This window comes from Aphelocoma coerulescens, chromosome 1 (genome assembly GCF_041296385.1).
Source record: "Aphelocoma coerulescens isolate FSJ_1873_10779 chromosome 1, UR_Acoe_1.0, whole genome shotgun sequence".
NCBI classification, from domain to species: domain Eukaryota; kingdom Metazoa; phylum Chordata; class Aves; order Passeriformes; family Corvidae; genus Aphelocoma; species Aphelocoma coerulescens.
In genome coordinates, this window is record NC_091013.1 from 84561929 (window position 1) to 84585377 (window position 23449).

Here is a 23449-nt window from a genome sequence, read left to right on the forward strand (position 1 = left end):
AGCTGTCCTTGATATTTAAGCAACAGAAAGGTATTTGAACATGGATTATATCTTTGATGCTCTTTTTTTTCTTAAAAAAAAAAGTTAGTATAGAAGAAAAATTAATGTTTTAAATTGAATTACTTGAGAAAAATTGCACCATGAAAACCTTCTTTGAAGAAAAGAGCTTGAGATTCATGCAAGGAAATCTCAGCTGAAATGAAACTAGCCTTGGGACAGTAGGCACTTTACAAAAAGAATGTTTCATACTGATAACCATGAAAACAAAGTGAAAGTCTATACTTTGAGATGCTTAATAACCATCTTAATGAACAATCAAAAATTATATGCTATCAACTGGCACACACTTCCAAAAAAACCTGCCTTTAAAACTTCCAAGAAGTAACATGGAAGGATTGGCAACAAATGTTTTAAATGACCTTCTGCTGGCTCAGAGCTGGGTTTTCAGGGCACCACATAGTCTATTGCAAATAGACCAACTTCTTCAAGACATTTCCATTAAGTGAAGTATATACTCTTCTCCTAAAATAAGAACTGAATCCATCATGTGAATTTTTTACACATTATTCACATCTTCCAAGTTGGTCTAGTGACAAACAAATTAATCTTGGTGCCAGCTACCCCAGCCTTCACCTGTAAGTAACCAGGCAATGCAGCTCCTTCTACATTGAATTGTTTTCTATTAAACAAGGGAGAAATTGCATCAAACACTGAGGCAGAAATGGATCAGAGAACATCCTGCTGTGAGATTTGTTATTATAATCTATTTTGGAGTGAATCCCTCTGAATTATTCATGATTCAGTCTTCTACATTTTAACAGACCATGGTCAGAAGAACCACCATGCAGATGGATGAACTTCTGGGAATACTGCCTGAGATATTGGATCCTGCCTCTCATCTGCAGTACTAGAGGCAGTCTGCAAATGGCTCATGTTGCTCCTCAGCCTTCATATACACTCAAAACAGGTCGTCGTATGATAAATGCTTCTGAAGCTGCACTAAACACTGAAGAATTAATGAATTACATATAAATGCTACGAAAGTTAAACATTAAGAGTCTTACAGATGTGTTAAGTCTATGCAAGGTTTACTATGAAGCACCCAGAGAAGCATCCACCACAATCATCTTTGAAAGATGGGCGCTGGAGTTGCACAAAGAGAGAGGTATCATTCTAGTGTAGAAACAAATGAATCTTTTCATTACTCTTGCAGCTAGGAACTCCACATGAAACCATTTCCTTCCTAAGGTGCCCCTGTAGAGGTTGGAGGGCTGAGGGCCTAGGAGGTAACAGCTGAGAAGGTGTTGGCTTCTGGGGTACTGGAGGCTGTTTTTGAAAGCCTGATGCTGTGTCTGTACCAACCCTTTTGAAGTGAGCTTGTCTGCAGTGCCGTAAGATCCCACAGAGTCAGTTTTAACAATTTTACTATTGTCCATTTAACAGTTTCTTTGATCACAATCTTTGGCTAAGAATGATGGCATTTTGTTCAGCTGCTCAGTTTTATTAATGTGCATTTTCATTACTTATTCCACTTTCCATCATTTGGCACATGCGTTCCTTTTCATTGTCTACTAAACCCTGCTTTCAGATACAAGATATGTAGAAGCTGTCTTTGCTAATGTGCTTGCAATTGCATTAGGAAAGAAATATTCCAAATGAAGATAATACATTGTGAGTTCCTCAGGCACTTTGGGAAAATCAGTGACAAAGAAAGCAAGATGATTGAACTGACAATTTGGCTAGACAGGTTGTCCTGAGAAAGCATTTTAATACCGAATAACCCCAGAGAGATGTGGATTGGCTGTTGTCTATGGTATCATTTCAGGCTAAAATGTAAAGCTGATACGTCTTCAATACAGATGAAAGACTTCCTTAAAGTAATCTGTTTAGACTGAAGCACTCTGAGTAGGATTTCATGAAAAGTCCACATCTACTTTAAATGCCATCTTTGGATGAGAAGACTTACCAGGTTGGAATGATAAAAACTCATCCATTCTCTCTAATTTATTGTTAAGATTCCCAAAGTGACCTAGCGAAGATACACTTTGGACACCTGAAGTTAAGTGAGATGATTTTCACCCTTACTTTGTTGAGGTTGATCTTAATGCTTTTGCATAAGCCTTGGAAGCATTAAATTTTTAGAACTAGTAATTTTTTACGTCATCTAAAAGCATGTTTTTAGTTTATATAGGATTTTCCAATTCCAGCTGTTATCAGGACAGCTGTAGAAACAGCCCCTGGTACAAAAGATCTTATTAGCTGGCTCTCACTACAACTTTCTAGAACAGCCCTGATTTTCAGTTTAACGGATGGTATAGTAGTAAAGAAGGAGATCTCAGGAAACTGAACTGAGACACACCTGAGCCAAAAGACTCTAAGTTGTGTTCTTGGTATAGAGTTGGTTACATTTTCTGGCCTGAATCCAGAGCGTTACCTTCGTTCTTGGTTTCATAGTCACCATGAACCATTTTCCTTCTGACAAAAGTCCCGTATGCTTTGGAAAGAATTAATTTTCCTTCTTACAAAAAAGATACCTAAAAAACCCCAAACCACTGAACCTTGCGAGGCTAACAAGAGAGGTGCAATGGACAGGCCAAGGACAACTTGAACTATCAAGAAGGATGTCTGGGGGTCAGCAGAAGAATTTGCCTAAGGCAAGGCACAATCCAGATCTTGCACTCCCACAGGATGTGGGCTTTGCATCTCTGTCCCCTTCTAATTTCAGTGTTGGGGTTTTTAATTTTCAAGCATATTCTTCTTATATTGCAATTTGATGCAAGCAGTTAAATTTTTTGGTAGAGCTTTTCCTAGATGTGGTTCCTTTTTGGTAAGATGCTGAGCCTCCCTATGTTCCTATCAGTTGCTGATACACCGTTTAAGATGGGATCATGCTGCTGGGAAAAAGCACTTTCTTCTCTGAGAAGAAAACATGTCAGCAAATCTGGAGGTTTTGTAGGCAAATGAGTCCCAGATGAAAATCTTTTCCTACATTTTCCAGTGGGATAATCAAAAAGGCTGGGATTGAATCCCATCTCAGAAGTATCTGATGAGTGTAGAGAACCCGACTTGTTCAGTCGGATCCATCTTAGACGGAAGGATGGATCACACAATTCTGGAGGACACATCCCCAGTTCAAACACTGGCAGGAGTCTTCCCTCACTGGTAGATAGCAAACAGCACACAGTGTTCCATGCTCAAACTTAACAGAGCCAGCATATATGGACATCCTCACACAGAGTCTCATTTGTCCATGCCATGACAGACAAATGGAGGAAAGAAAACCAGGAGATTATCTGAGTTAGAGAACAGTCCTCTAAACCACATTTTCTCAATGCAGAGAAGATTCTTACTTGTCTTGTCCCAAAGAAAGCTGACAACAGTGAACAGTGATGATAAATTGGGCCAATTGCTACAATTCTCACATTGCTTAGAGAAGAAAATCAGAGCAAAATGCAGGAAACTAATTCACCCTGAAACTCAGAGGTGAGGCTAAAGTACCTCTAGGATTTTCAGAAAAAGAAGCAAAGCCAAAATTTTCATTTATTTTGTTTTCAAAGAAGATTAAATAACTTAATGACTGTCTCAAGAAATAAAAATTCAATTACAGATTTTGTTAATCATAATAAATATTAGTAAAATAACATGAAAATATGCAAATATGTATTCTTTTATGTACTATATCATGCTAAGAAGAAAGTAATTCAGACTCCGAATTTTAGATAAAACTACCGTAAAGACAGTCAAAGCCTTGAATTTGCTGCTAAGAAGCTGAAAGCAAGGGCATAAGAAGCAAAAAAATCAGGAAGGTATTTTAGATAGTTCTCAGAGAAGATTATTCAAAGAAGGCTAGGGAGCTACATGTTTTTGACATTAATGAAAGCTTGCAGCACTATGAATTAAATGTATAATTAACTAAAATTGATAGATAATAAAAATATTGCCATTTAAGTGCTCTTGGTAAAAAGTTCTGATGTGCTTTCAAAGCTTGGCTGCTCTTACAAAGGCACAGGCTGGGGGAGGAAGGAAAGATAGAGGGAGGACTGTTTTGAAAACCAGAGAGATGTTGTGCAACATGCTACTTAAGCAGAAACTAGCATCATGCAGCTTAGCTCCAGTGTTAAAGTAGTCATCCCACCATTCCCACCAGTTACAAAGGAAAAAACAGAAAGGGCTCAATTTACCTGGTACAAATAAAGGTCTCTGACTTATCTTGGAGTTCCCACTGAAAATTAGTTTCTCATTAATGACTGAATAAATTTAATATCACTGATACAACTTACGTTTATGTGTTTCACATTGTGGGATCTGCATGAATTGGGAATGGCATTGAATGCAGTCTGAAAACAGAAACCAGGTATGACATCTCAACTACTTCAAATTAAAGAAACAAACAATCATCCGAGGATCCTGTTCCTCCCTAGTCCATCAATGGAAGATCACCTTACTGTCTGTGAGGCATCTTCCTCTCTTGGAGCTGATCAACTCAAGAACTTAAACAGCTACTTGAAGTATGTATAATTTAGGTGCAAAGTTAGGCAGACAGAATACTTTATAGCCAAACTTTATCTGCTCTCTCTTTTTTTTTTAGCTGGGAGAAAGTGCATGTTATGCATTGAAAAAGAGATCCTCTGGAATTCCAGTGCCCATTTAGTTTGAAAAGGTCATAAAGATAAAGGTCAAGCTGCAAACTCTATATTAAACCATGCCTCTACATAAGCCTTCAGGGGTTTTGTTGACATTACTGTGAACTATGCACAGAGGTACAGAATCACAAAATACCAGATGGAACAGGATCAGGTCTGGTTTTACAGCAGCACAGAAACCATCTCTTGCATCAGCAGTCCCATACAGCTTTCTCTATACGACAATTAACTTCTACAAATACCCCCTGTGTCTTTCATTGGGCTTTTCCACACCAGACCTCAGTGCTGATGATATTTAGGAACAGTGAGAAGAAGTAGGGTTTGACACTGTCTAAAGGCAGCAACAGTGATCTAAATACACAGTGTTCTGTCTGTAAAACTCTCAGGATGGGTTTTGCTTTGCTCCTTGCATGCCAAGTGTCTGGAACAAGAGGCTCTTCTGCATGCCCAGAATTGCTGGCTATTCCTGTTGCAGAAATGGGTGCTGTTGGGAGTGCTATTATTTGTAACAGCAGCAATATTTAACGAAAACATTCATATGGTAACAGAACCAAACTGGACGGTCAGGGTCACTGATTTCTCATTAAATCTAGGAAAGCTCTGACTCAGTGACCCTCTGCAGTGATGCAGTATCTTGCAATGTCAGAAGCTACAGCCTAGAGGGAAATAATTAGAATTGTTTAAATCTTCTAAACCATTTGAACTAGTTTAGTCATAAAGGCCACATTAAATGACAAAGGCTAAAATTTCCTAATGTTCTTCCTATCATCTCTATCTGGTGGGCAAAAATCAAATATCACTAAAAGGTGTTGATTGATTGAAAGTGACTCTAATAATGAAAAAGAACGTAGCAGAAGAGCAGGGGCTTCTCTGAGGGCAGAATTTTAATGAGAGTTGGTCAAGTTGCCATGGAAAGGACCAAAAGAAGTCTAGAAAAAAGTTCAAATAGGAAAAAAACCTGTCAATAACATCAGAAAAGATGGATTTGTCCTGGGAGGAAAGGGTCAGTGAGAACGGGAATGAAAATGTAAACATTAGCTAATAAACTGCACGTAGCATACTGAAGCAACTGAGGAAATGGCAGGAAAACTGCAGGAAACATATGCTGTCCTCCCCCAGGGACTAGCAGGAACCCTAGAACATGATAGTAGCTTTGGGTTTAATTTTAATATGATTGGCACATCAGAAACCGTGCCACAAAGAGGAAATGTTGCTGCTTCTATCTTTTATCTGCACAAATTGGCAATAAAAGGTGGATGAAAACAACTCTGACAGACCCTTTCTCCTGTGGTCCCTGTCCTTCCTGTCGGCTAAACCCATTTGCAAATAACTGTGCTGAAATGAGAGCCAGACTGAATCCCTGTAAATAAAGACTGCTGATGAACGCTTTCTGCTAAGTCCATGGCAAAGGCTTTTTGTTTCTCTAATCTTTCATATAGCATTTGCTTTAGAACCCTTCATTTAAAAATACTCCACTTCGTCCAGATGCACTGTTTTACATCCAAAGGTATGCAAACATTACGTACAAGCATCTGCAAATATTAAGAAGCACAATAATTTTGCAGGGGAAATTCTCACTTTTGAGATGTTAAATGAGTTATTTTAAATGACATTAACTGAATCAGCAGCAGAAGTGGGAAAGAAATGCTTAGGAACATTGACTCCCATTTCTTTACTGCAACCAAGCAAGACCCTTTGCTCCCTGTTGTTTTGGCAGCTAAAGGCATTTCCCTGCGATTTTAAGACTTCTACGGCTTCTCCTCCTTTTTACTAAGGATACTTCTCCCTCCCTATTTTTATAAGAAATTTTATGTAAGGCAATTTTGTGGTTGAAATCTCACATCAAAACACATTTCTCTGTTTCAGCTTGCATTCAAGACAAACTTTTGGTGGCTCCATTTGTAACCCATATGTTGAGGCATCCCATTCTGTTTCACAGTTAAATGGATGGCACTGGACTGTGAAAAGTTTGAATTAATTATTTGTGATAAACTGTGGAAAATCCGTGAATAAAATGATAATAATTGGACACAAATACGGTAAAAGCTGTCATAGAAAGAAATGCAGCACATCCATGTGTCGCATCGCATCCTGTCACAGGCACTTATGAAAGATGTAATATAAATTGTCTCAAAAAACTTGCAAAAATAAAAGGCAGCCTGGATAGTTGTATTTTAGCAAATGTGTTTGCACTAAGGGTACCTTCTGTTGAACAGTTCTGCCCACAAGCTGTCTGTAGAATATAGAACATCTCTCGAGCATGCTTGCCACCTTGAAGCAGGGCAGTCGGAAGCAGAAAAAAAAGAACAGAATGCAGAAAAAAAGGTGAAGAAAGAGAGAAATGAGGGACAGCAAGTCTAAGTACCATAAATACATTTAGAAATGAGATTAGCAAAGTATGACAATAGAATTTAAATGACAGACAACATTAAGATTGCAGTAAATAACATAGTATGAAAAAAAACCAATTCAGCCATACAGCGCTCTTTTTTAAGCTTAGCTAAGGAGTCATAACAAAAGCAGGAATATTATTACTACTATTATTGTTATCACTATATTAAAATAGCATTTTCATTTCATCATTAGGAAAGTGGCTTTAATTGGGGGGGGGAGGTGGGGAGACAGTTCACGGTTAGTTTTCTTGCTGTCAAAACCACACGTCCATATGCTTTGCTTCTGAGGCATCCTCCTTGCACCACTGGCTCCCAACTTACCCACGATATCGAACCAGAGAGGGATGTTCGAGGGCTGCACAGAGACCACCCCGACCATCTCGGTCACTCTGTCGCTCTCCATGACGGTGAAGTTGTAAAAGGGTTCATCGAACGTCAGGGGCACGGGTGAGGGCGCAGGCTTTTTGATCCACTCAATGTGGAGACGAGCAGTTGAAGATTTTTGGGGCCGGCCATTGTCCACTGCTTTTATCTGGCAGGCACAAAGGAAAGAGGGCTCAGGCTGAGCATCCCAGCTCGGCAGCTCAGACCTAATTCTATCGCAGTGTGATGACTGCTTGGAAAACACTCTTTGGAATCGTGTATGTAAAATCCCATGAAAAAAGAGGAAGATAAGCACTTATTTCTCAGTTCTCAGTTCTTTTTTTTTTTTTTTTTTTTTTTTCTTTTGCACAGTGCTTTGACTTTTCCCTGAAAAAGCTGATTTTAAACTGAAATGTTTTGTTTAAGAAATACTGGTAGGAGGCCTCCTGCAGACGCAATTCAAACACTCCCCACACAGATCCTCCTCTCCAGAACCAGCTTCCCTCTCTGATTTCATCTTGCACCCAGCTCCCTCTTGCAGCGAAGCTGGAAGTTTTGTAAGGGCCCTGTGTGAGACCATGTATTTGCAAAACATGCTCACTCAGGGCATGTTTGACTGCTTTCAGGTGGCATGTGTTGCAGATAAGTATTCCTTATATTGCCTTCCTCTGGATCTTTAATTGAATTAAATAAGTTTCAGGTCATTTCCCTCATTCTCCATAATAAATCAAATTTAAAATTTTGCCATATTTTCTTTTTTTTCTCCTGTCATGTTCATTAAGAGTTGCTTTGCTTGGTGCTAATTCTTTTTATTATAAAGTCCACCAGAAAGATGGATAGACTTGATATTTGTGTGGCAAGCTTTATGGATTTAACATAGCAAAGACAAGATGAGCAGCAACAAACAGTGGGCTTAAGAAAAGGCTGAATGCAGGTTACAAAATGGGTGCTTTGGTGGATAACATAAATGTAACCAAAGAGCTTTTCTTTTTTAAAAAAAAGGTAAAGTTTCTGGCTATATAGGACCACTGGTGTAAATATGCTGTTATATTACCTTTTAAAAACGGGAAATAATTTTTTTTTCTGAAATATCATGCCCTATTTCTTCCTCTGGAAATGTGTTAAGTGGGTTTGATGCTAACACTCATCACCCTGCTCCATTCCAGGCAGGCAGGCCCTTTGTGAAAAGATGCTGAGGGTGTGATGAGCAGTTTCTAGGTAGAAAATCTTCAATTGGTGCATTATAAGAAGGCTCAGATCTCAGACATGACTTTGAGGTCTCTGGAGGGAAAAGTACTCACTCACTCGAAGGCTGCTCTACTCTGATTCCTAGGTATGTCTCAACATTTTGTTATTTATTAGTTTTCCAGCATTATGAAGGTAACCCGCTTCTGTAAGAGATATCACTTCCAGGTATCAGACCATGGACCTCTGTCATTTTTATTTCGACTCCTTAACTACAACTCGGCTTATTTCTGTAGATGAAGAGCACACATTCCAGTCTTATACAGCTTTATATCTGCCTAACCATATTTTAGTCTCCCTTTCTTTGACTTCCACTCTATGGTTAGAGTTCTGAAAAAAGAGTTTTGACTGAGATTTCTTTTAACTGAAATTGCTCCCACAACACAGAGTACAGAATACTCCTCCTCTGTTAGGTGCAGCCACCTAACTGGGACAGTAGGTGCCCTTTGTAAGAGCAAACACTTGTGTCCACACAAAAAGTAAGTACCCATTTGTAGCTGTATCTGCCCATGCCATCCAGATACGACTTTGGGAGCAGACAAGTGCTTGGTCTTCATTTCTGCATATTCAAGGGAATGGCTTATGCTAACAATTTGCAGGCTGACTTAACACTCAGAGAATACATCATGACCTGCAAAAGCACGAATGATCTCTCAGACTCAATTTTTTGGCAGTAGTTCTATATGAATACTAGACTTCTTAATTGAGGTCTTACATATAGGGCATACAGTAAACAGTCATAGATCCCTCTTTATACAGGAGGGCCTGTTTCTTAAAAAAAAAAAAAAAAAGTCAGTCAAATCATGGGTTTGTATGTCAGTGAAAGAGTGCTTACTGTTAAGATGTCATAACTTCCCGCTGTGAACTGCTTTCTGGAAGAAACCATCCCTGTTTTGGGATCAATGAAAAACTTCCCATCATCGTTCCCATCCACAATGCTGTATGAGATTTCTGCATTAGGGCCTTCATCTTTGTCAAAAGCAAAAGCTCTGTAGATTGGCTCCCCTCTTTTCTTACGGTCCCTCTCCGGCAGCTTGATCTGATAGACTTTCTCTGGAAACTGTGGTTTGTTATCATTCTCATCCAGAACCTGGATCACCACCCAAACGGAGGATTGCTTGGGAGTTGTGCCCCCATCTGAGACGGTTACCTGAAAAACAGCAGTACAAGTTATTGTCAATAGCTACAGTGGGACTTCATGAATTGGAGAAAAACATAAAACAAAAGCAAACACCTTGCCCTCCCCAAAGCTAACCTGCAGTTTATCATGTATGTACATGACACATGATCACTACAAACATGCTTAGTGCTTAAATCAATTTGTCCACAACGGCAAACCCAGGAATCCAGAAGATTTTTTACTTCTGAGATGAACGTGGAATAAGGAAGCTGCAGGCTAGGAGGCTATTTCTCAAAACATAAAATCCTTTTATCTCAGATTCTGCAAGTTTATCTCAGATGAGAGAACTGGAATTAACCTATTAATCAGAATCCCTGCATTTTTTGCATACATATTTTAAAGTTTCTTCTATCGTGGAAAGAATTTGAAAGATGCATTTCTTCTTAAACCCTAAAAGAACCTCTGTCATTTTTCTCCCATTAATTATTTGGAATTTCTTAAACAACAAAAGGATTTCTGTCAGTTCTTTTCATTCATTACCCAAGATGTGACAGCTCATTAATTCCAAACCTGCTTTATAAGATTGTAAGGAGTACAGAGAGGCAGGTAACAAAAAATTTCTGCTGCATTGTGTAGAGAGTGCACTGTGCTGCCAGAAACACATAAGAAATAAAATCTTTGAGATGAAAGTTAATTAGTAATTTAGCTGCAACTTAAACAGAATTACTAATAATTTTCAATCTGAAACACTACGAAAATGAAATGATTCAAGATCAACAAGCCCTCAAGAGATTTAATAATAGGCTTTCAAAATGAAATCAATATGTTTCAAACTTCTCCCTCAATATTTCGATCACATTTTTAATGAGAAAGAATTAAGGCAGAAAGTTATTTCTGTTTGCATGAAAGAAGTTCAAATTTCATTTTCAGCTACATATGGTAACATGCCAAATCCCACAGTAGCAATTTCTGATGATAGTGAGCCAAGATATTACATACCCTTCCCTGCTCAAACTGATCCCTGCACATCGACTGGTTTGCTAGTAATTTCTTGATTTTTTTTTTCCTTAAAAGTTTCTGTGCTCCCTTACAAACCCTATAGTCCTGATGTCCAATCCTTAGGCAAAGCAAAATTTTCTGAGAATAATACCCCTTGGCATTGTGCCATCCTTGTGTAAAGAAGTCTAAACTTAGGGTAACACCAGTTTAACATTGGTATCAGAAGAAAAAAAACATACTTTCTATGAGAAAGGTAAAAGACATTATCCCTTTCCTGTATTTAACCATATGTTTAAAAACTGATGCAGTGGACTGACAGCCTCAGCGACTGAAACAGCTCATTTACAGAAAAGTGAGTGGTATGGCAACATATAGTGGCAATGTAAATTCCCCAGAACAGTCGAGGACCCATTTGGAGAGCAGAGCCCGTCCTCCCAACAACACGTACCAGTCTCAGGACTGGAGTAGAGTCTCCTAAGTGCTGGGTAGCTTTGGCCATCAGCAGTTGTTGGGATCACCACTCCTGTGATGGGGACAACTGTTTGCAGCATGCTGGACGGGGATCAGACCCATTGTGCAAAGCCACTGTCTTGGGGTGACACAAACTGAACCCGCTACAGCCACCAATGTGACATCTGCCAGTCACAAGCCCAGGGGTGTGGGAAGAGGACCCACAACATTACCAGTGTGCTCAGCCATCCAGTTCCCACTACCAACACTTTCCAAAACAGCATTTTTAATGCTGAAAGGCTGTACACAAGTCTGTGAATCTGCCTTTCCACTTGGTGAGAGCCACATCACCAGGGACCTCAGCCTCTCCACTTCACTTATGTTCCCCTCTGTTTCCGTTCTACTCCACTGCAACTGGCCAAGCACTTGGCCAGACCACAGGTTAACAAAGGAAAACCTTTTTTGGGTTTCTCCAGAGATAAAATAATCTATGATGACAAGCAGTACAGGCTGTATTGCATAGAAACAATCAGAGACACACTAATCCAAACTCAAAAAATATCAGCAAAATGCTTTCTTAGGGGGTAATGTTCTTGCATTAAAAAATATTAGCGAGATTCTGGAAACTCTTGGTCTCTGAACAAATACAACTTGTTCGTTTTTTTTAAAAGACATTTTCTTCAACCCACTAGCAGCAATCTACAAAAAAGGTGTGTGCTTGAGATAGTTTACAACCAACAACAACAAAATCTATGAAAACTGCAGCAGTATAAACAGTCAAGCAATTATGATGAAAAACCCTACTAAGTCAAAGTGAAGACTTAGTGAAGACAAAGCTCAAGAAGTGAAGCATCCCCCTGTCTTACCAGTACAGTCTCACAGTTTGTTAGGTTGCTGCTGAAATCCTGACTAACATGGAGTTGTGGCAGAAAATATTTGAATACATTTGCTTGTTTTTGTAAGCCCAAACCTGGGGGAAATCTCTTCAATAACAGAAAAGTTGCACTGAAAATACTTGCTGTCAGCTAACAGAAAAGAGTAACAGCTATAACACAAAATGACAGCTAATTAATAAAAATTAACAAAGAATGCCAGAAGTTAGTCAATTCTACTTGGGCTAAAACTTTACATCCCTGGAGGGGAAGATGCTAGGTACCAGCTAAGCCTTTTCCTCTGGGTGACACTCAGAACTTTGCAAAATTACAGAATGCAGCTCCACTCAAAAAGCACTGAGTGCCAGACACAGGAGCTGAAGTTCCCTCTTTGCAGGCATGTAAACTAATTAAGCCTCCCTCACACCAGTGATGTGATTATTTCCCTAACTGTAAATCTGCACCCTGGCTGACCCCTCTTCTGTGCTCCATCATCCTGACCCTAGCCTGGCTATTCAGGTTCCAGCCATAAACAAGGCAAAAGAGCTGCAAAAATTTCCTCTGACCCTACAGAAAAAAAAAAAAACCACCATGACACCACATTAAAACAAACCAACAAATTGCTGCCAATACAGAACTGTTCCCAGACAAAAACGGAGAGAACTGGAGAGGTCATTCAGCACATCGCTCTGCAAATACCATTTGCATCAGGACACAGTATCACACCAGCACTTAGGGGCCCCTCTAACCAAGGCAATTTCAATTCAAACAGTACCACAGCTCTTAGCAAAATCCTTGAACAGCTGGAAATTACAGTCAAAAGTAACCAGGGAGGGGAGGGAGGTTAGGATGTTCATAGGACAAAGCTAATTTACAGCTGGTATCTCTGGAAATGCAAAAGGCAGATGTGCAAGGTACAGGAGAGCTTGTAGGAGAGAAGTTGTAATTTAGGACCAGTGAGGTTCCTTTGTTTAGAAGCCTGCATATAGCATGGTAGGCAAAAGAAACAGAGAAGAAAGGTAATCCAGATGAATGACATCTGTCATTCATCTGTCAGTCTGAGACAGACTGTCTCAATACATGCTTGTCAGGATGTGCCATTAAAAACCCAACAAGAGGTGACTCTCACAGTAATCAATGTGGGAAAAGGGTAAGGACAAAATCACGGCTTTCCCAGCAGAGATGAGGAATGGCTGCTTGGCCAGCATGTGCTTTCCTAAATGGTGAACACCTTCTCCTGTTTGTGTGATGAGCCTGGTGTCCGGATCCAACTGCTGCAGACAAGCTGCTGCTTGACCATGTGCAGCTGAGGTGGACCAGGCCAGCTACTGTCCACTCTACTCCACTGGTTGGATAGTGCTGCTCATGCTGTGTCAGGACAGCCTAAACAGAGGATACAACCTCCCAAAGCTGGGATACAGCCAAGAAAGCAGCTGAATTTGTACTCTGACTAATCAGACAAAGGGCTGGTCTATTCAGCAAGGGTGGAATGTCTTAAAAGGAATGTGATTACATATTTAATAGGGCCTGTATGCAACAGACAACAAAAATAATACGAACTATTATATTTTCATGGTGAAATGCTAAGCATCGCTGCTGTTTTCCCACAACCTACAGACAGTTCTACTACAATTTTCTCCATAAAATAAGCATTTTCTGTCAGGAATCTGTATTTACCCATTGGCTTTAATGCTTATGACTTTACCCAAATATGTCTGTCAATACACATATAGGTATTGGTTACCTGGGAATTTCTTTGCTGAAGTTAACAACAGTCACACCTCCCTTACAATGTTTCCTTCAGCTGGATGGACCAAATTTCCTCTACTTCTATCAGTTATGTACTTTTTGAGAAAAATGCACTACACAGTATCTCCTTCTGCAGAGTATGACAAATTCAGTGTAATAACAGAACTTCCTCTTCAAGTAAAATAGTTTCCACTTCTTCTGCAGGATCTGCTTCAGTAGGTTTGGTCTATAGATATTAACACTCCCTTTCCTACAGGACTGAGAAATATTCATGTTTATGTTCAAGTCCACAGAACAACTACAAAGAGATTCCCATAGCAGTGGACCTTCTCAGAGAAAATGAAGATTGACACTGACTGTTAACGTAGAACAGTTGGAATGTTAGATGTGAGAATTTCTTCTTCTTGTGACCATGGAGAAGGCATGGAGGAGACATCTACTGTGAAGGTATTGTGTGAAACACAGCATCCAGCCTAGCAGACCTCAGCAATGGTGACAGATGGAACTTTGCTGTGAGACAGTCACTCCTCCTATGAGTCGGACTGTGACACCTTTCTGAATGCAAATACAACTGTGAGGACCACCCTCCTGAATTAAGAGTACTATATTGAGTCTCATTAACAAAAGCTCATGACTTCCAAGATAATTATTAACTCAGCCGGAGGGAGTAGCTAACAGGGATGTTACTTCAACAAGTACAAGACAATTAGCAGGTGTTTAAGGTGAATCATCAAGCTTTGAGAAGAACAAGTATCTTCTTCCATATCATTCTTTGGCAGGAGGAAGTACTCAGCCTACCCAATTTTTAAGTTATGAGAAGCTGCCACATTACTGTCATTAGCATAGCAAAAAGCTGAAGATGTCATATTTGCTTATTTTTTTAGTGTGATAACTGCTTAATGCAAAAGAAAGTGAGCTGAGATGCTTGTGCCTCATCAAAGGAGTGTGCATAATGAGGTTTTCAGGTAAAAGTCTCTCCCATCCCCCAACAAGAAATGCTAATTTTGCTTCAGAAAACCTCAGAAAAGAGAATCTGCTTGAGTTACTGAAGACAGAAAAATGATCAAAGGGAGCGGGAGAGTTGAGGCATACCCCTGCTGTTAGTGACTAATGGGTTTGTTTCTTCTGCCAATGTGTAAACGAGCTGCAATACCTATTGTAAGTCTCTGGAATTCAGCCCAAGTAGGAGAAGTGAAAGATTATAAAGGAGAGCTCATCGAGGGATGAATAGAACCTTAAAGTCAAATGCAGTGAATTACTATCTCTGCCTACTTCAGAGAGAGACTAAATTCGTGGCTAAATTCTTACAAGGAAATATTTTTCTGAAATGCGTGCTGTTAGTGAACTACACGTCAGATTATTGCTACAAAGTGAAGGCAGTGTAGCTCAAAGATATATAGAATACAAGAGAAAAATAAATGTACATTGGGGTTTTTCTTTAGTTCAAAACAAATACTGAGTTAGCTGTAGCAAACCAGACACCTTCTCTTTCTAATCCTTTATCTAGCAACTGTGGGAAAGAAATGGGTAGTGTTTATTTCACTTATTCTAGTAGGATGTGGTGCTGTCCCAAAAGATCAATTACACTTCTTGTCCAAAAGAGTTCCAATCATATCAATATGATCCAGCTTTCCTTATTTCCTTTATGATGTGCTAATCTGAGAAATCTTGTTTTCAAATGTAAAAGAATTTAATACATCCACTCCAGCAAGGTATGAGAAATAAATAGTTGAGAGTACATTTTAAATAGAGATTATTACTGACATAAACACTCTAGGTGTTTGATTAGGAATGTCAATGGCTTCCAGCCACACTCAAGCTAGAAAACGATGCATAATGGTCTGTTGAACCATTTGAGAATTAACGATGACATCAGGTAATTTCAGCACTGTATTGCCAAAAGACAGGAAGAAAGGAAGGAAGGAAGGCTTTTTCATTTGGAGTTAAATGCTCCCTGTAGTATTTGCAAACCTAAATATTAGAAGAGTGTACTGAAGAAAGCCTTAGAGGCTTCAAATCTTAACTTTTGTCAGACTCAGAGTGCTGAGACCAGTAGATGGTAATCAAAGGACCCGTCAGAATGAAATATCAGAATGGGTGACTTAAAAATGTTACTACTACTTCTACATTTATCCTATGTCACACTTTATTCTACAAGCTTTTTGAAAACAGAAACTGCAAACAAGTCTCTGAAAAGAAACTAAAGACTTGTATTTCAGCTTTAATAGCAATAAAAGGAAGAATCTGCATAGCTCTTGACGGTGACTCTCTAAAAGAAAGAGAGCAATTTTCCACAGGCATTGCTTTTAAACTTCATTACAGTTTAGAGATCCTGGCGACCTTTGTGCATCAGGCTTTCTTTACAGTGTTCTTCAATCAATACATGCTAAGTGTGGAACCGACCATTTACTCCATCAGATTCCCAGGACAATAGAGCAGCCTGTCATGTGTTAAAGGAAACTCCTTCAGGCAATCTCAGAAAGCACCTTCCCCTTCCTTTGCCTGAGTAGAAAGAAAACTATAATCCTCAGGAATGTCAAGCTCATATAATTTGCTTTTGATGAAGTGTAGATTAAACTTGGTCCAGAAGTGACTCTAAACCAGTCACTTTCCAGAAGTCCAGAAGCGCCTTTTACTTCTACTGGTGGAGTTAAATACAGAAAAGCTTTTCCTCTATTGCCTAACTGTAGTATACAGTCACATAAGATCCAGCATTTTCCTTCCTCTGGTAAAGAAAAGCATTGCTTAACTAGGACTTTTTCAGACCTTCTAGGTGGTAACAGCAGTTTGAAACTGCAGGTATCATATCCCATGCTGGGAAGTTTGCAAAGTTTGCAACAAGAAGATTGGAAAATCTGAGATAATCACAGTAAGAACATCAACCTCAGTCTCCAAACAACTGTAAATGTCTTCTGAGTACATTATAAGCTTCCTCTCTTTGCTCATGAGGCTACAGTAATGAGTCTTGCTAAATATATAATGAAGAAAAAATTGGAAAGCAGAAGGATACACTCCAAGCTGTCTCCTGATAATACCTGTCCAAGGACATTTACCCACCTTCAGACTGACACCTTACAAACAAGATAAAGTATGACATGCAATTGCTTAAAAATAATTTTTTTAGGCATATGAAACCTCTTGAGGAACAACTTATCACTAAACAGGAGTATAACTACCATCACAGCCCCTAAACGGGAAAGAAGATAAAAGTTGCTTATTGATCTTCACAGTAAACTTTGAAGAAGGTGTTTAGCTCCTGCTGACAGTGAAGATTACAATCTGAGGGTTTTGTGAACAGAAAATGAATAGTCAAATGTGAGAATATTTCACTTCAAGCAGATTTAAATAACATAAAGCTTGCAAATCAAGATATGCATGCAGTTTAATGTTAGTAGTACTCTCTATGTCAATTCTAATCTGATTCATACCTGAATTTCTACTTCAGCCTTTGGTAGATTTTGCTTTTCTTGTGATTAGAAACACCTGTGATTAAATATTGATAAGTTCCCCTCTATCAGATCTACCTCTACAGATAATGCCCTTCTGCAAAAATCTTATCTTAGCACTCAGGAAATACAGTAGCTCTGAGTTTTTGTGCTTCAAAAGAGGTGTGCATCAACTTCTAAGATCACCACACAGCTGTTTTCTCAAAGATTCAATTACTCTTCATTTTCTATCCACAAAAGTCACTTGATTCTCATCTTCACTATAAGCAGGAACCAAACACCTTCTTCAGTTTCTCCAAAATGATGAAGATTGTTACACATCTCCAAACTTCCATTTTTGCATACTAGGCCAGCCAATATGTGTAACCACGCAAGAAAAACATTCTGGCTATTAATAAAGACACAATATGTTATCCATGCTTCCAAGGTATTTTCCTAGTATTAATAATTCATGTTATGTTTTAACCATCAACAGACATGCCCTACTCAAAAAATATGTGCAGATTTAATGCCAGAATTTAATCAAGCTATATTACTAGTCACCATGGAGTTAACTAATCAACAGTATTTACTTTATATCCTTGTTTGGGTGTGCAGCTGTCTCACTTTGCAGCACAGGACATCAGATATCAAAACTGACAGGGAATTAACTCCCAACTCTTTTAGCAGAAACTCAAATGCAGAGCAGGTGTGTGGCAATAGCCCTCCATCTATCTGGCAGTAAGTCAGCAGCACTGCCTCATGCTAACGTGGCACAAGCTGCTGTATACTATACCTCTCTCTAAGAAAAGGTATAGTGTGAAAGGGCTTGCTCTGCACACCCTTAAAAATATTGTGGCAGGAGCTTCTGTTACAACAAAGCAAGAACTTCAACTAAAACTTTCAGTCTTCAAAGGAAATAATCATCTTGTGTCCTAAACTATAATATAAAAACCTACTTCTAAACAATTTTTGTCATGCTGACAGCCACTACCTTCTGATGTTGGATGAAATACCCTCAGGTGAGACTCTGCGATGGTCAATCTTAAAACAATATTGCTGTTACTGAGGAGGAAAAATGTTTATTTGGCCAGCAAGGAGATGAAAGATACACGCTGTAGTTCCTTAGATTTGTTTACTTTATAGGTACACTGCATCCAAATTCTGTGCTGCTATATAAAGCAGAACCAGGGATTTTCACAAGAAAGATAACACTTTCTTTTTTTTTTCCCCCAAGCACCACTTGGTTGTGCCAACAGGGGATGACACCACCTTGTCTCTGGCAGAAAGGCAGATTAAGATGGATCCAGCCCTGTCCCCAGCCCCTCCTCCAGCCATTTGTTCTTCCCCTGCTGCCCGTTTGCAGCCACCTCCACCTGCCAATAAACTGTTTGTGCATCTGTGCTACGAACAGGGCTACTGAAATAATCAGGGTTTAAAACGAACCGCTGAAAGAAAACAAAATCCCCCAAAAGGCAGATGGTCAGTGAGTGATGGCAATGACAGAGCAAAAGGAGGAGAGGCATGCCAGCTCCCCAGGTCAGGCTGGGGCAAGTTTAGTAAGATGTTTGGCCATTGAAGGAACGTGCATTGTGCAACTACAATTTTGGTGATGAATTCTGCAATTTCACTACAGATGGAAACTTAGTCTCCACTCCCATGCTGCCCCCATTCCCCCCCCCAAATTATCTTTGAACTCATCACTTACCAACAAGCCTTTGATCAATAGCAAAACAGGCAAAGCCCGAACCATTAACATTAACGTAAAAGACTTTGTGTCCCATCAGTAAAGCTGAAAATATCCAGTTTTCATCTTATGCTGTTTTTCCACAATATGCAAGAACTGGGTGCCCTCCATCCACACAGAGGTAAAACATTTCAAAGGCAGTTTTACAGCTGACAGGCTGATGAGTAGCCTCTGACATTTAAATGCAATTTAGCTTTTTCACAGTAAAAAATGAAGCTTCCACAGTTTTATGTTCACAATAAAGCTTACTGGTTAGAAAACTGATGAACAAAAAATTGATTTCGTAGCTGGGTAGAAAGCATATAAATCAGACTTTTAAGTGATACAGGCTGTTCCCAGCTTTTGAATATCCTGTAGAGATATTCTGAATTTGCAAAGAGCAAAAATGTTTAGGCCTCAGAAATTTATCTGACTTTACTGAAGAGTCACTCAGGAAGATTGCAGTGATTGTTTTCATTAATCAAAAAGGAAAAATAAATGAAGATATGTTTTTTTTTTTTGGGTGATATTCAAGTTATTGGATAGTCATTTCTTTGGTTATCAATGAGGTCCAAACTAAAATTTTAATCAACTTAGAGGACAATATCATAGCAATTGTTCATGCATATTTGAATAAAGTAATTTTTGGAGTCAGATGAGGATTCCACCCTAAAATATCTTACAAAATAGTATAAAAATTCTCAGAAAATCAATAAGAAAAGTAATTAAAATAAGGTGAAGGAGACAAGCATGAATAAGGAGTCTGGTTGTTGGGGTTCTTCCCAAGGCACATTTTTTAATGACAATATCATCCCTTTTTTGTCAGACCAGGTTAAAGTAAATCACATCAATAATTGCTTTGATTTTAGTAATAAAAAGTTCTACTTGAATTCTTGAGGCCTACTTCACAACTTTCTGTTACAAATCAATTTTGGACAGATAACAGGCATTAATTGGGCCATATTTAATCACACTTTCATCTAATAGGCAACACAGACAAGCCTTATTATCTCAATCTCCATTTTTCTTTGATTTTACATGTCCTGTAAATATCTACTACCCAATTTATATTGACATAGGGTCAATTTTACAAGCTGGTTGAGAATCAATCAGCATGGGGAAAAAAATGAAGATTCCAAATTTTGAAGTAAAACTCATATTCTTGGACCAATCACTGTTTTCACTTTTTCCACAATGATTTCCAGCTTGGAAAACTCAACCTGGAAAATGGGCTCGGGTGTTGTGTCCAGTACAAAAGACGTGAAACTGAAGTTCAGGTAAGTGTTCTGGTGATAAAGGATGAGAGCCACCATCCCCCTCCCTGATGGGTGCAGTAGGACTCTGTGGTCACCAGACACAGGACAAACCTTGCTCTTTTTCACAAGACAAGAGTGACACAAGCTAAGTGTACCTTTAGGGACGGGTTCACTGTAACCATCTTCTTCACATACTTGGTTCAGTTTTCTTCTCAGCTCTGCTGAATCTCTAAAAACCTCCACAAACACCTGAGAACAGTCTCAGCCTCCCTAGCCATGCCATGGACAGCAGGGTACACCGATACTGCACAACTGGAGACACACAGGGCAACTCTAGAGACAAGTATTACCCTGCTGAACTGAGCTCATGTTGTCTGAGCAGCCAAATAATTACAGACACCTTCTTGGTAGAAAAGTACTTGCTCAGCAGTCCCCCAGACTTGGAAATCAATGGGAATTTTCCCATTGACTTTGGTGAGAACAGGGTGGCATCCAGAGCTCAACAACCTAATTACAGGAGTTTCATTTCTCATTAAGCTTTTCCCAGCCCTGGGCTTCAGTTGCACGAGTACCTGGAAGCTGTGAGCCTTCAGGTAAAGGGTGGGGAAGGTGTGCACCCCTGCAGCATCACCACTGTATGCCTGATAACTCACTGGCAATAATCTTATTTAGTACCCACGCAAGCGTCAGATTTTCTGCTTGCTTTAAAGAAACAGCAATTTCATATGCAATTATTTTCTTCAGCATGATTTTTTTTTCCCTGTTGGTTCAATCTGTTACACACATAGCCAGTGATCCTGTGAACAGCGATATATACGAATCATTTTCAGAATGTGTCAAGACCATACTGCCAACATAAATAAGTAGGTGTGTGTATGGGAACAAAGTCACTTTGGGGTAACGACACAACAGGAAAAGCCATCCCCAAGTTTTAATATCCCAAATGTGTTGGGAAAAAAAAAATCCTGTCCCAAAACCTTAATTTCCCAGAGTAACACTTGGAACACATGAAAATGTTCAGGTTATTAATATTAATTAATCAATTAATACTATTATAATTAATTAATTGCATAGTGCCTGGAGTCCTGGAAAGGGATCTTTATGTGTTGGAATAATAATAAGATGGTATTATACTCCTGCAGTGCGGGAGGAATTTTAAAAGATCACAACTTTTAAAACATTCTTAGTACTTTGATTCTTCTGCAGAATTAGTCTTTAATGTGCATTTGGGTTTTGTAGCCACAGGATGGCATTCACTGCTGCGCAAAGGGTCAGTAAAATGTAAAATGTGAATAGAGCTTAGGAAGCATACTTTCTATCTGCGGAAAGGAAATATTTAATGAAAAATGATTAATATAAATTTACTGCTTTCTACTGATGACAACCATTGATTCAAGAATGTAATGAAGAAATCTTAACATGCATACCCCTTAATGTTCATGTTCTTACTGCATGGGCATCACAGCCCTCAACAGATAGATATCTTGCCTGACTCCATGTTGGGGTTTTAGTTTAGTCCTAGTTTTTTTTCTGTTAGAGGAATTTTCTCCCATATGCATGTTGCTAGGGCACAAATGACTGTACTTAAGAAAGACAAAAGGGGCCTGTCCAAGCTTTTTGTTCTCACCTGGCTGGCAGTTCAGTTCGTTCTCAGCGTCTGGAGGGAGAAGGTGCAGAGAAAGGAGCTGCTGGTTCCCGTTTTTCGGCGTCTTTCCTTTCTGCTGGAAACAACACCGGGGATCCCAAAGCTGCTTTCCCTGCCCTGCTGGAGCCTGGGCTGTGGCCGCCCTACCCCGCTGCTGCTTCGAGCCTTCGCTGCATTGTAGCCGTGCTCACCCTGCCTGCCTGGAGCCCCGGGGGGTTCCCCTTTTGGATACATCTCGTCTGCCACCCGGGATTTGTGTTTGTGCCTGCCGCTCCAGCCTACCAGTCCAGCCTGCTGTTTCCGGGAACCCGGGACCAGCTGCCCACCGGTTTGTGGAGCTCCTTTATTCCATCCTTCCCCGGGATCCCAGGGCACCAGAGCAGCCGCGTGCTTCCCGAGCTCGCTCCGGAGCGCCCCCTGCAGCCGCGGGAGAACCATCGCACCTGCCCTGCTCACCGGGAGCCGCCAGCGATCCCTGCCGGCTGCGAGCGGAACTGCACCCGAGGGGAAATAGCCTGACAGCCGAGAAGGCTGGGACTGGGTTTGTGTTTGCTGTTACTGTCATAGTTGTTGTTGTTTTGTTTGACTAGTTATATATATATATATAAATATATATATATAGTAAAGAACTGTTATTCCTATTTCCCACATTTTTGCCTAAAGACCCTTGATTTCAAAATTATAATAACTCAGAGGGAAAGGGGTTATATCTGCCACTCCAAGGGAGGCTTCTGCCTTCCTTAGCAGACACCTATCTCTCAAACCGAGACACTCCAGTAAGCTGGGACACTCTTAAAAATACAGAGCAGCAATTCCAGCTTGGGATACCAGCAACTGCATAAAGCACTTCAGTTTCACTTCCATGGTTTATGGAGTCGAAGTCACTCTTTATTGGATTTATACAGGCTCATAATTTACTGTTTATTTTCCCATTAGGGCAGTGTATGGGGTAGGTGTTGACACATAGCATACCAGCAGAGGACAGCTGGACAGAACGAATGGCCAAGGTGACCAATAATTGGACTGCAAATGTCAAAGAGTGGTGTTGAAATACAGGTATATCAACCCACACATACTTTTCCCAGTAGTGAAATGAAAGTTAAGAGCAGGGGCCATCAGCTACTAGTAGTTACAATTTAAAGAACTGGGTCTGAAGTCAGTGGCAAGCAGCACCCAATTAACGGCAGTAGAGGCGTCTAAAGCGACTGGTGAAACGACTGGATTTAGAGTGATGAGCAGGAATGTCAGATGGAGAGACAACCAAGTAAAGCTATTAACCTTTGTGAGATTGCCCCACCATTAATGTGGTCTGGGGGACAATAAAACACTGCATGAGACAATATGCCCAATTTGGTAGTTGCAGGACTGATATATGGAATAAGGTGGCGAATTTCCCTGGATTCATTTTATGGGCCTCCAATTAGCCCTCACTCGGTGAAGGGAGGGAAAGGAGGAAGCAGAAAGGGTCCCTCTAATGAGTTGCTTTATTGGTTTGTAGCAGAAAAGATTGAAAAAGTGAAGTTTTAGGAGCTGCTTTGCTTTTGAGATTGTCTCAGGAGGTGT

The 23449-nt window shown here is 39.8% G+C and overlaps 1 protein-coding gene across 1 annotated transcript in view; it reads right to left on the bottom strand.

Moving 5' to 3' along the window:
- FAT3 (FAT atypical cadherin 3) overlaps window positions 1-23449 on the bottom strand; it is a 401816-nt gene that overhangs the window by 100926 nt on the left and 277441 nt on the right. The window contains exons 7-8 of the mRNA XM_069015510.1: window positions 9480-9794; window positions 7358-7568 (exon numbers count right to left, since the gene is read on the bottom strand). Of these exons, the coding sequence (XP_068871611.1) occupies window positions 7358-7568; window positions 9480-9794 (526 nt within the window). The remainder of the gene's footprint in view (window positions 1-7357; window positions 7569-9479; window positions 9795-23449) is intronic.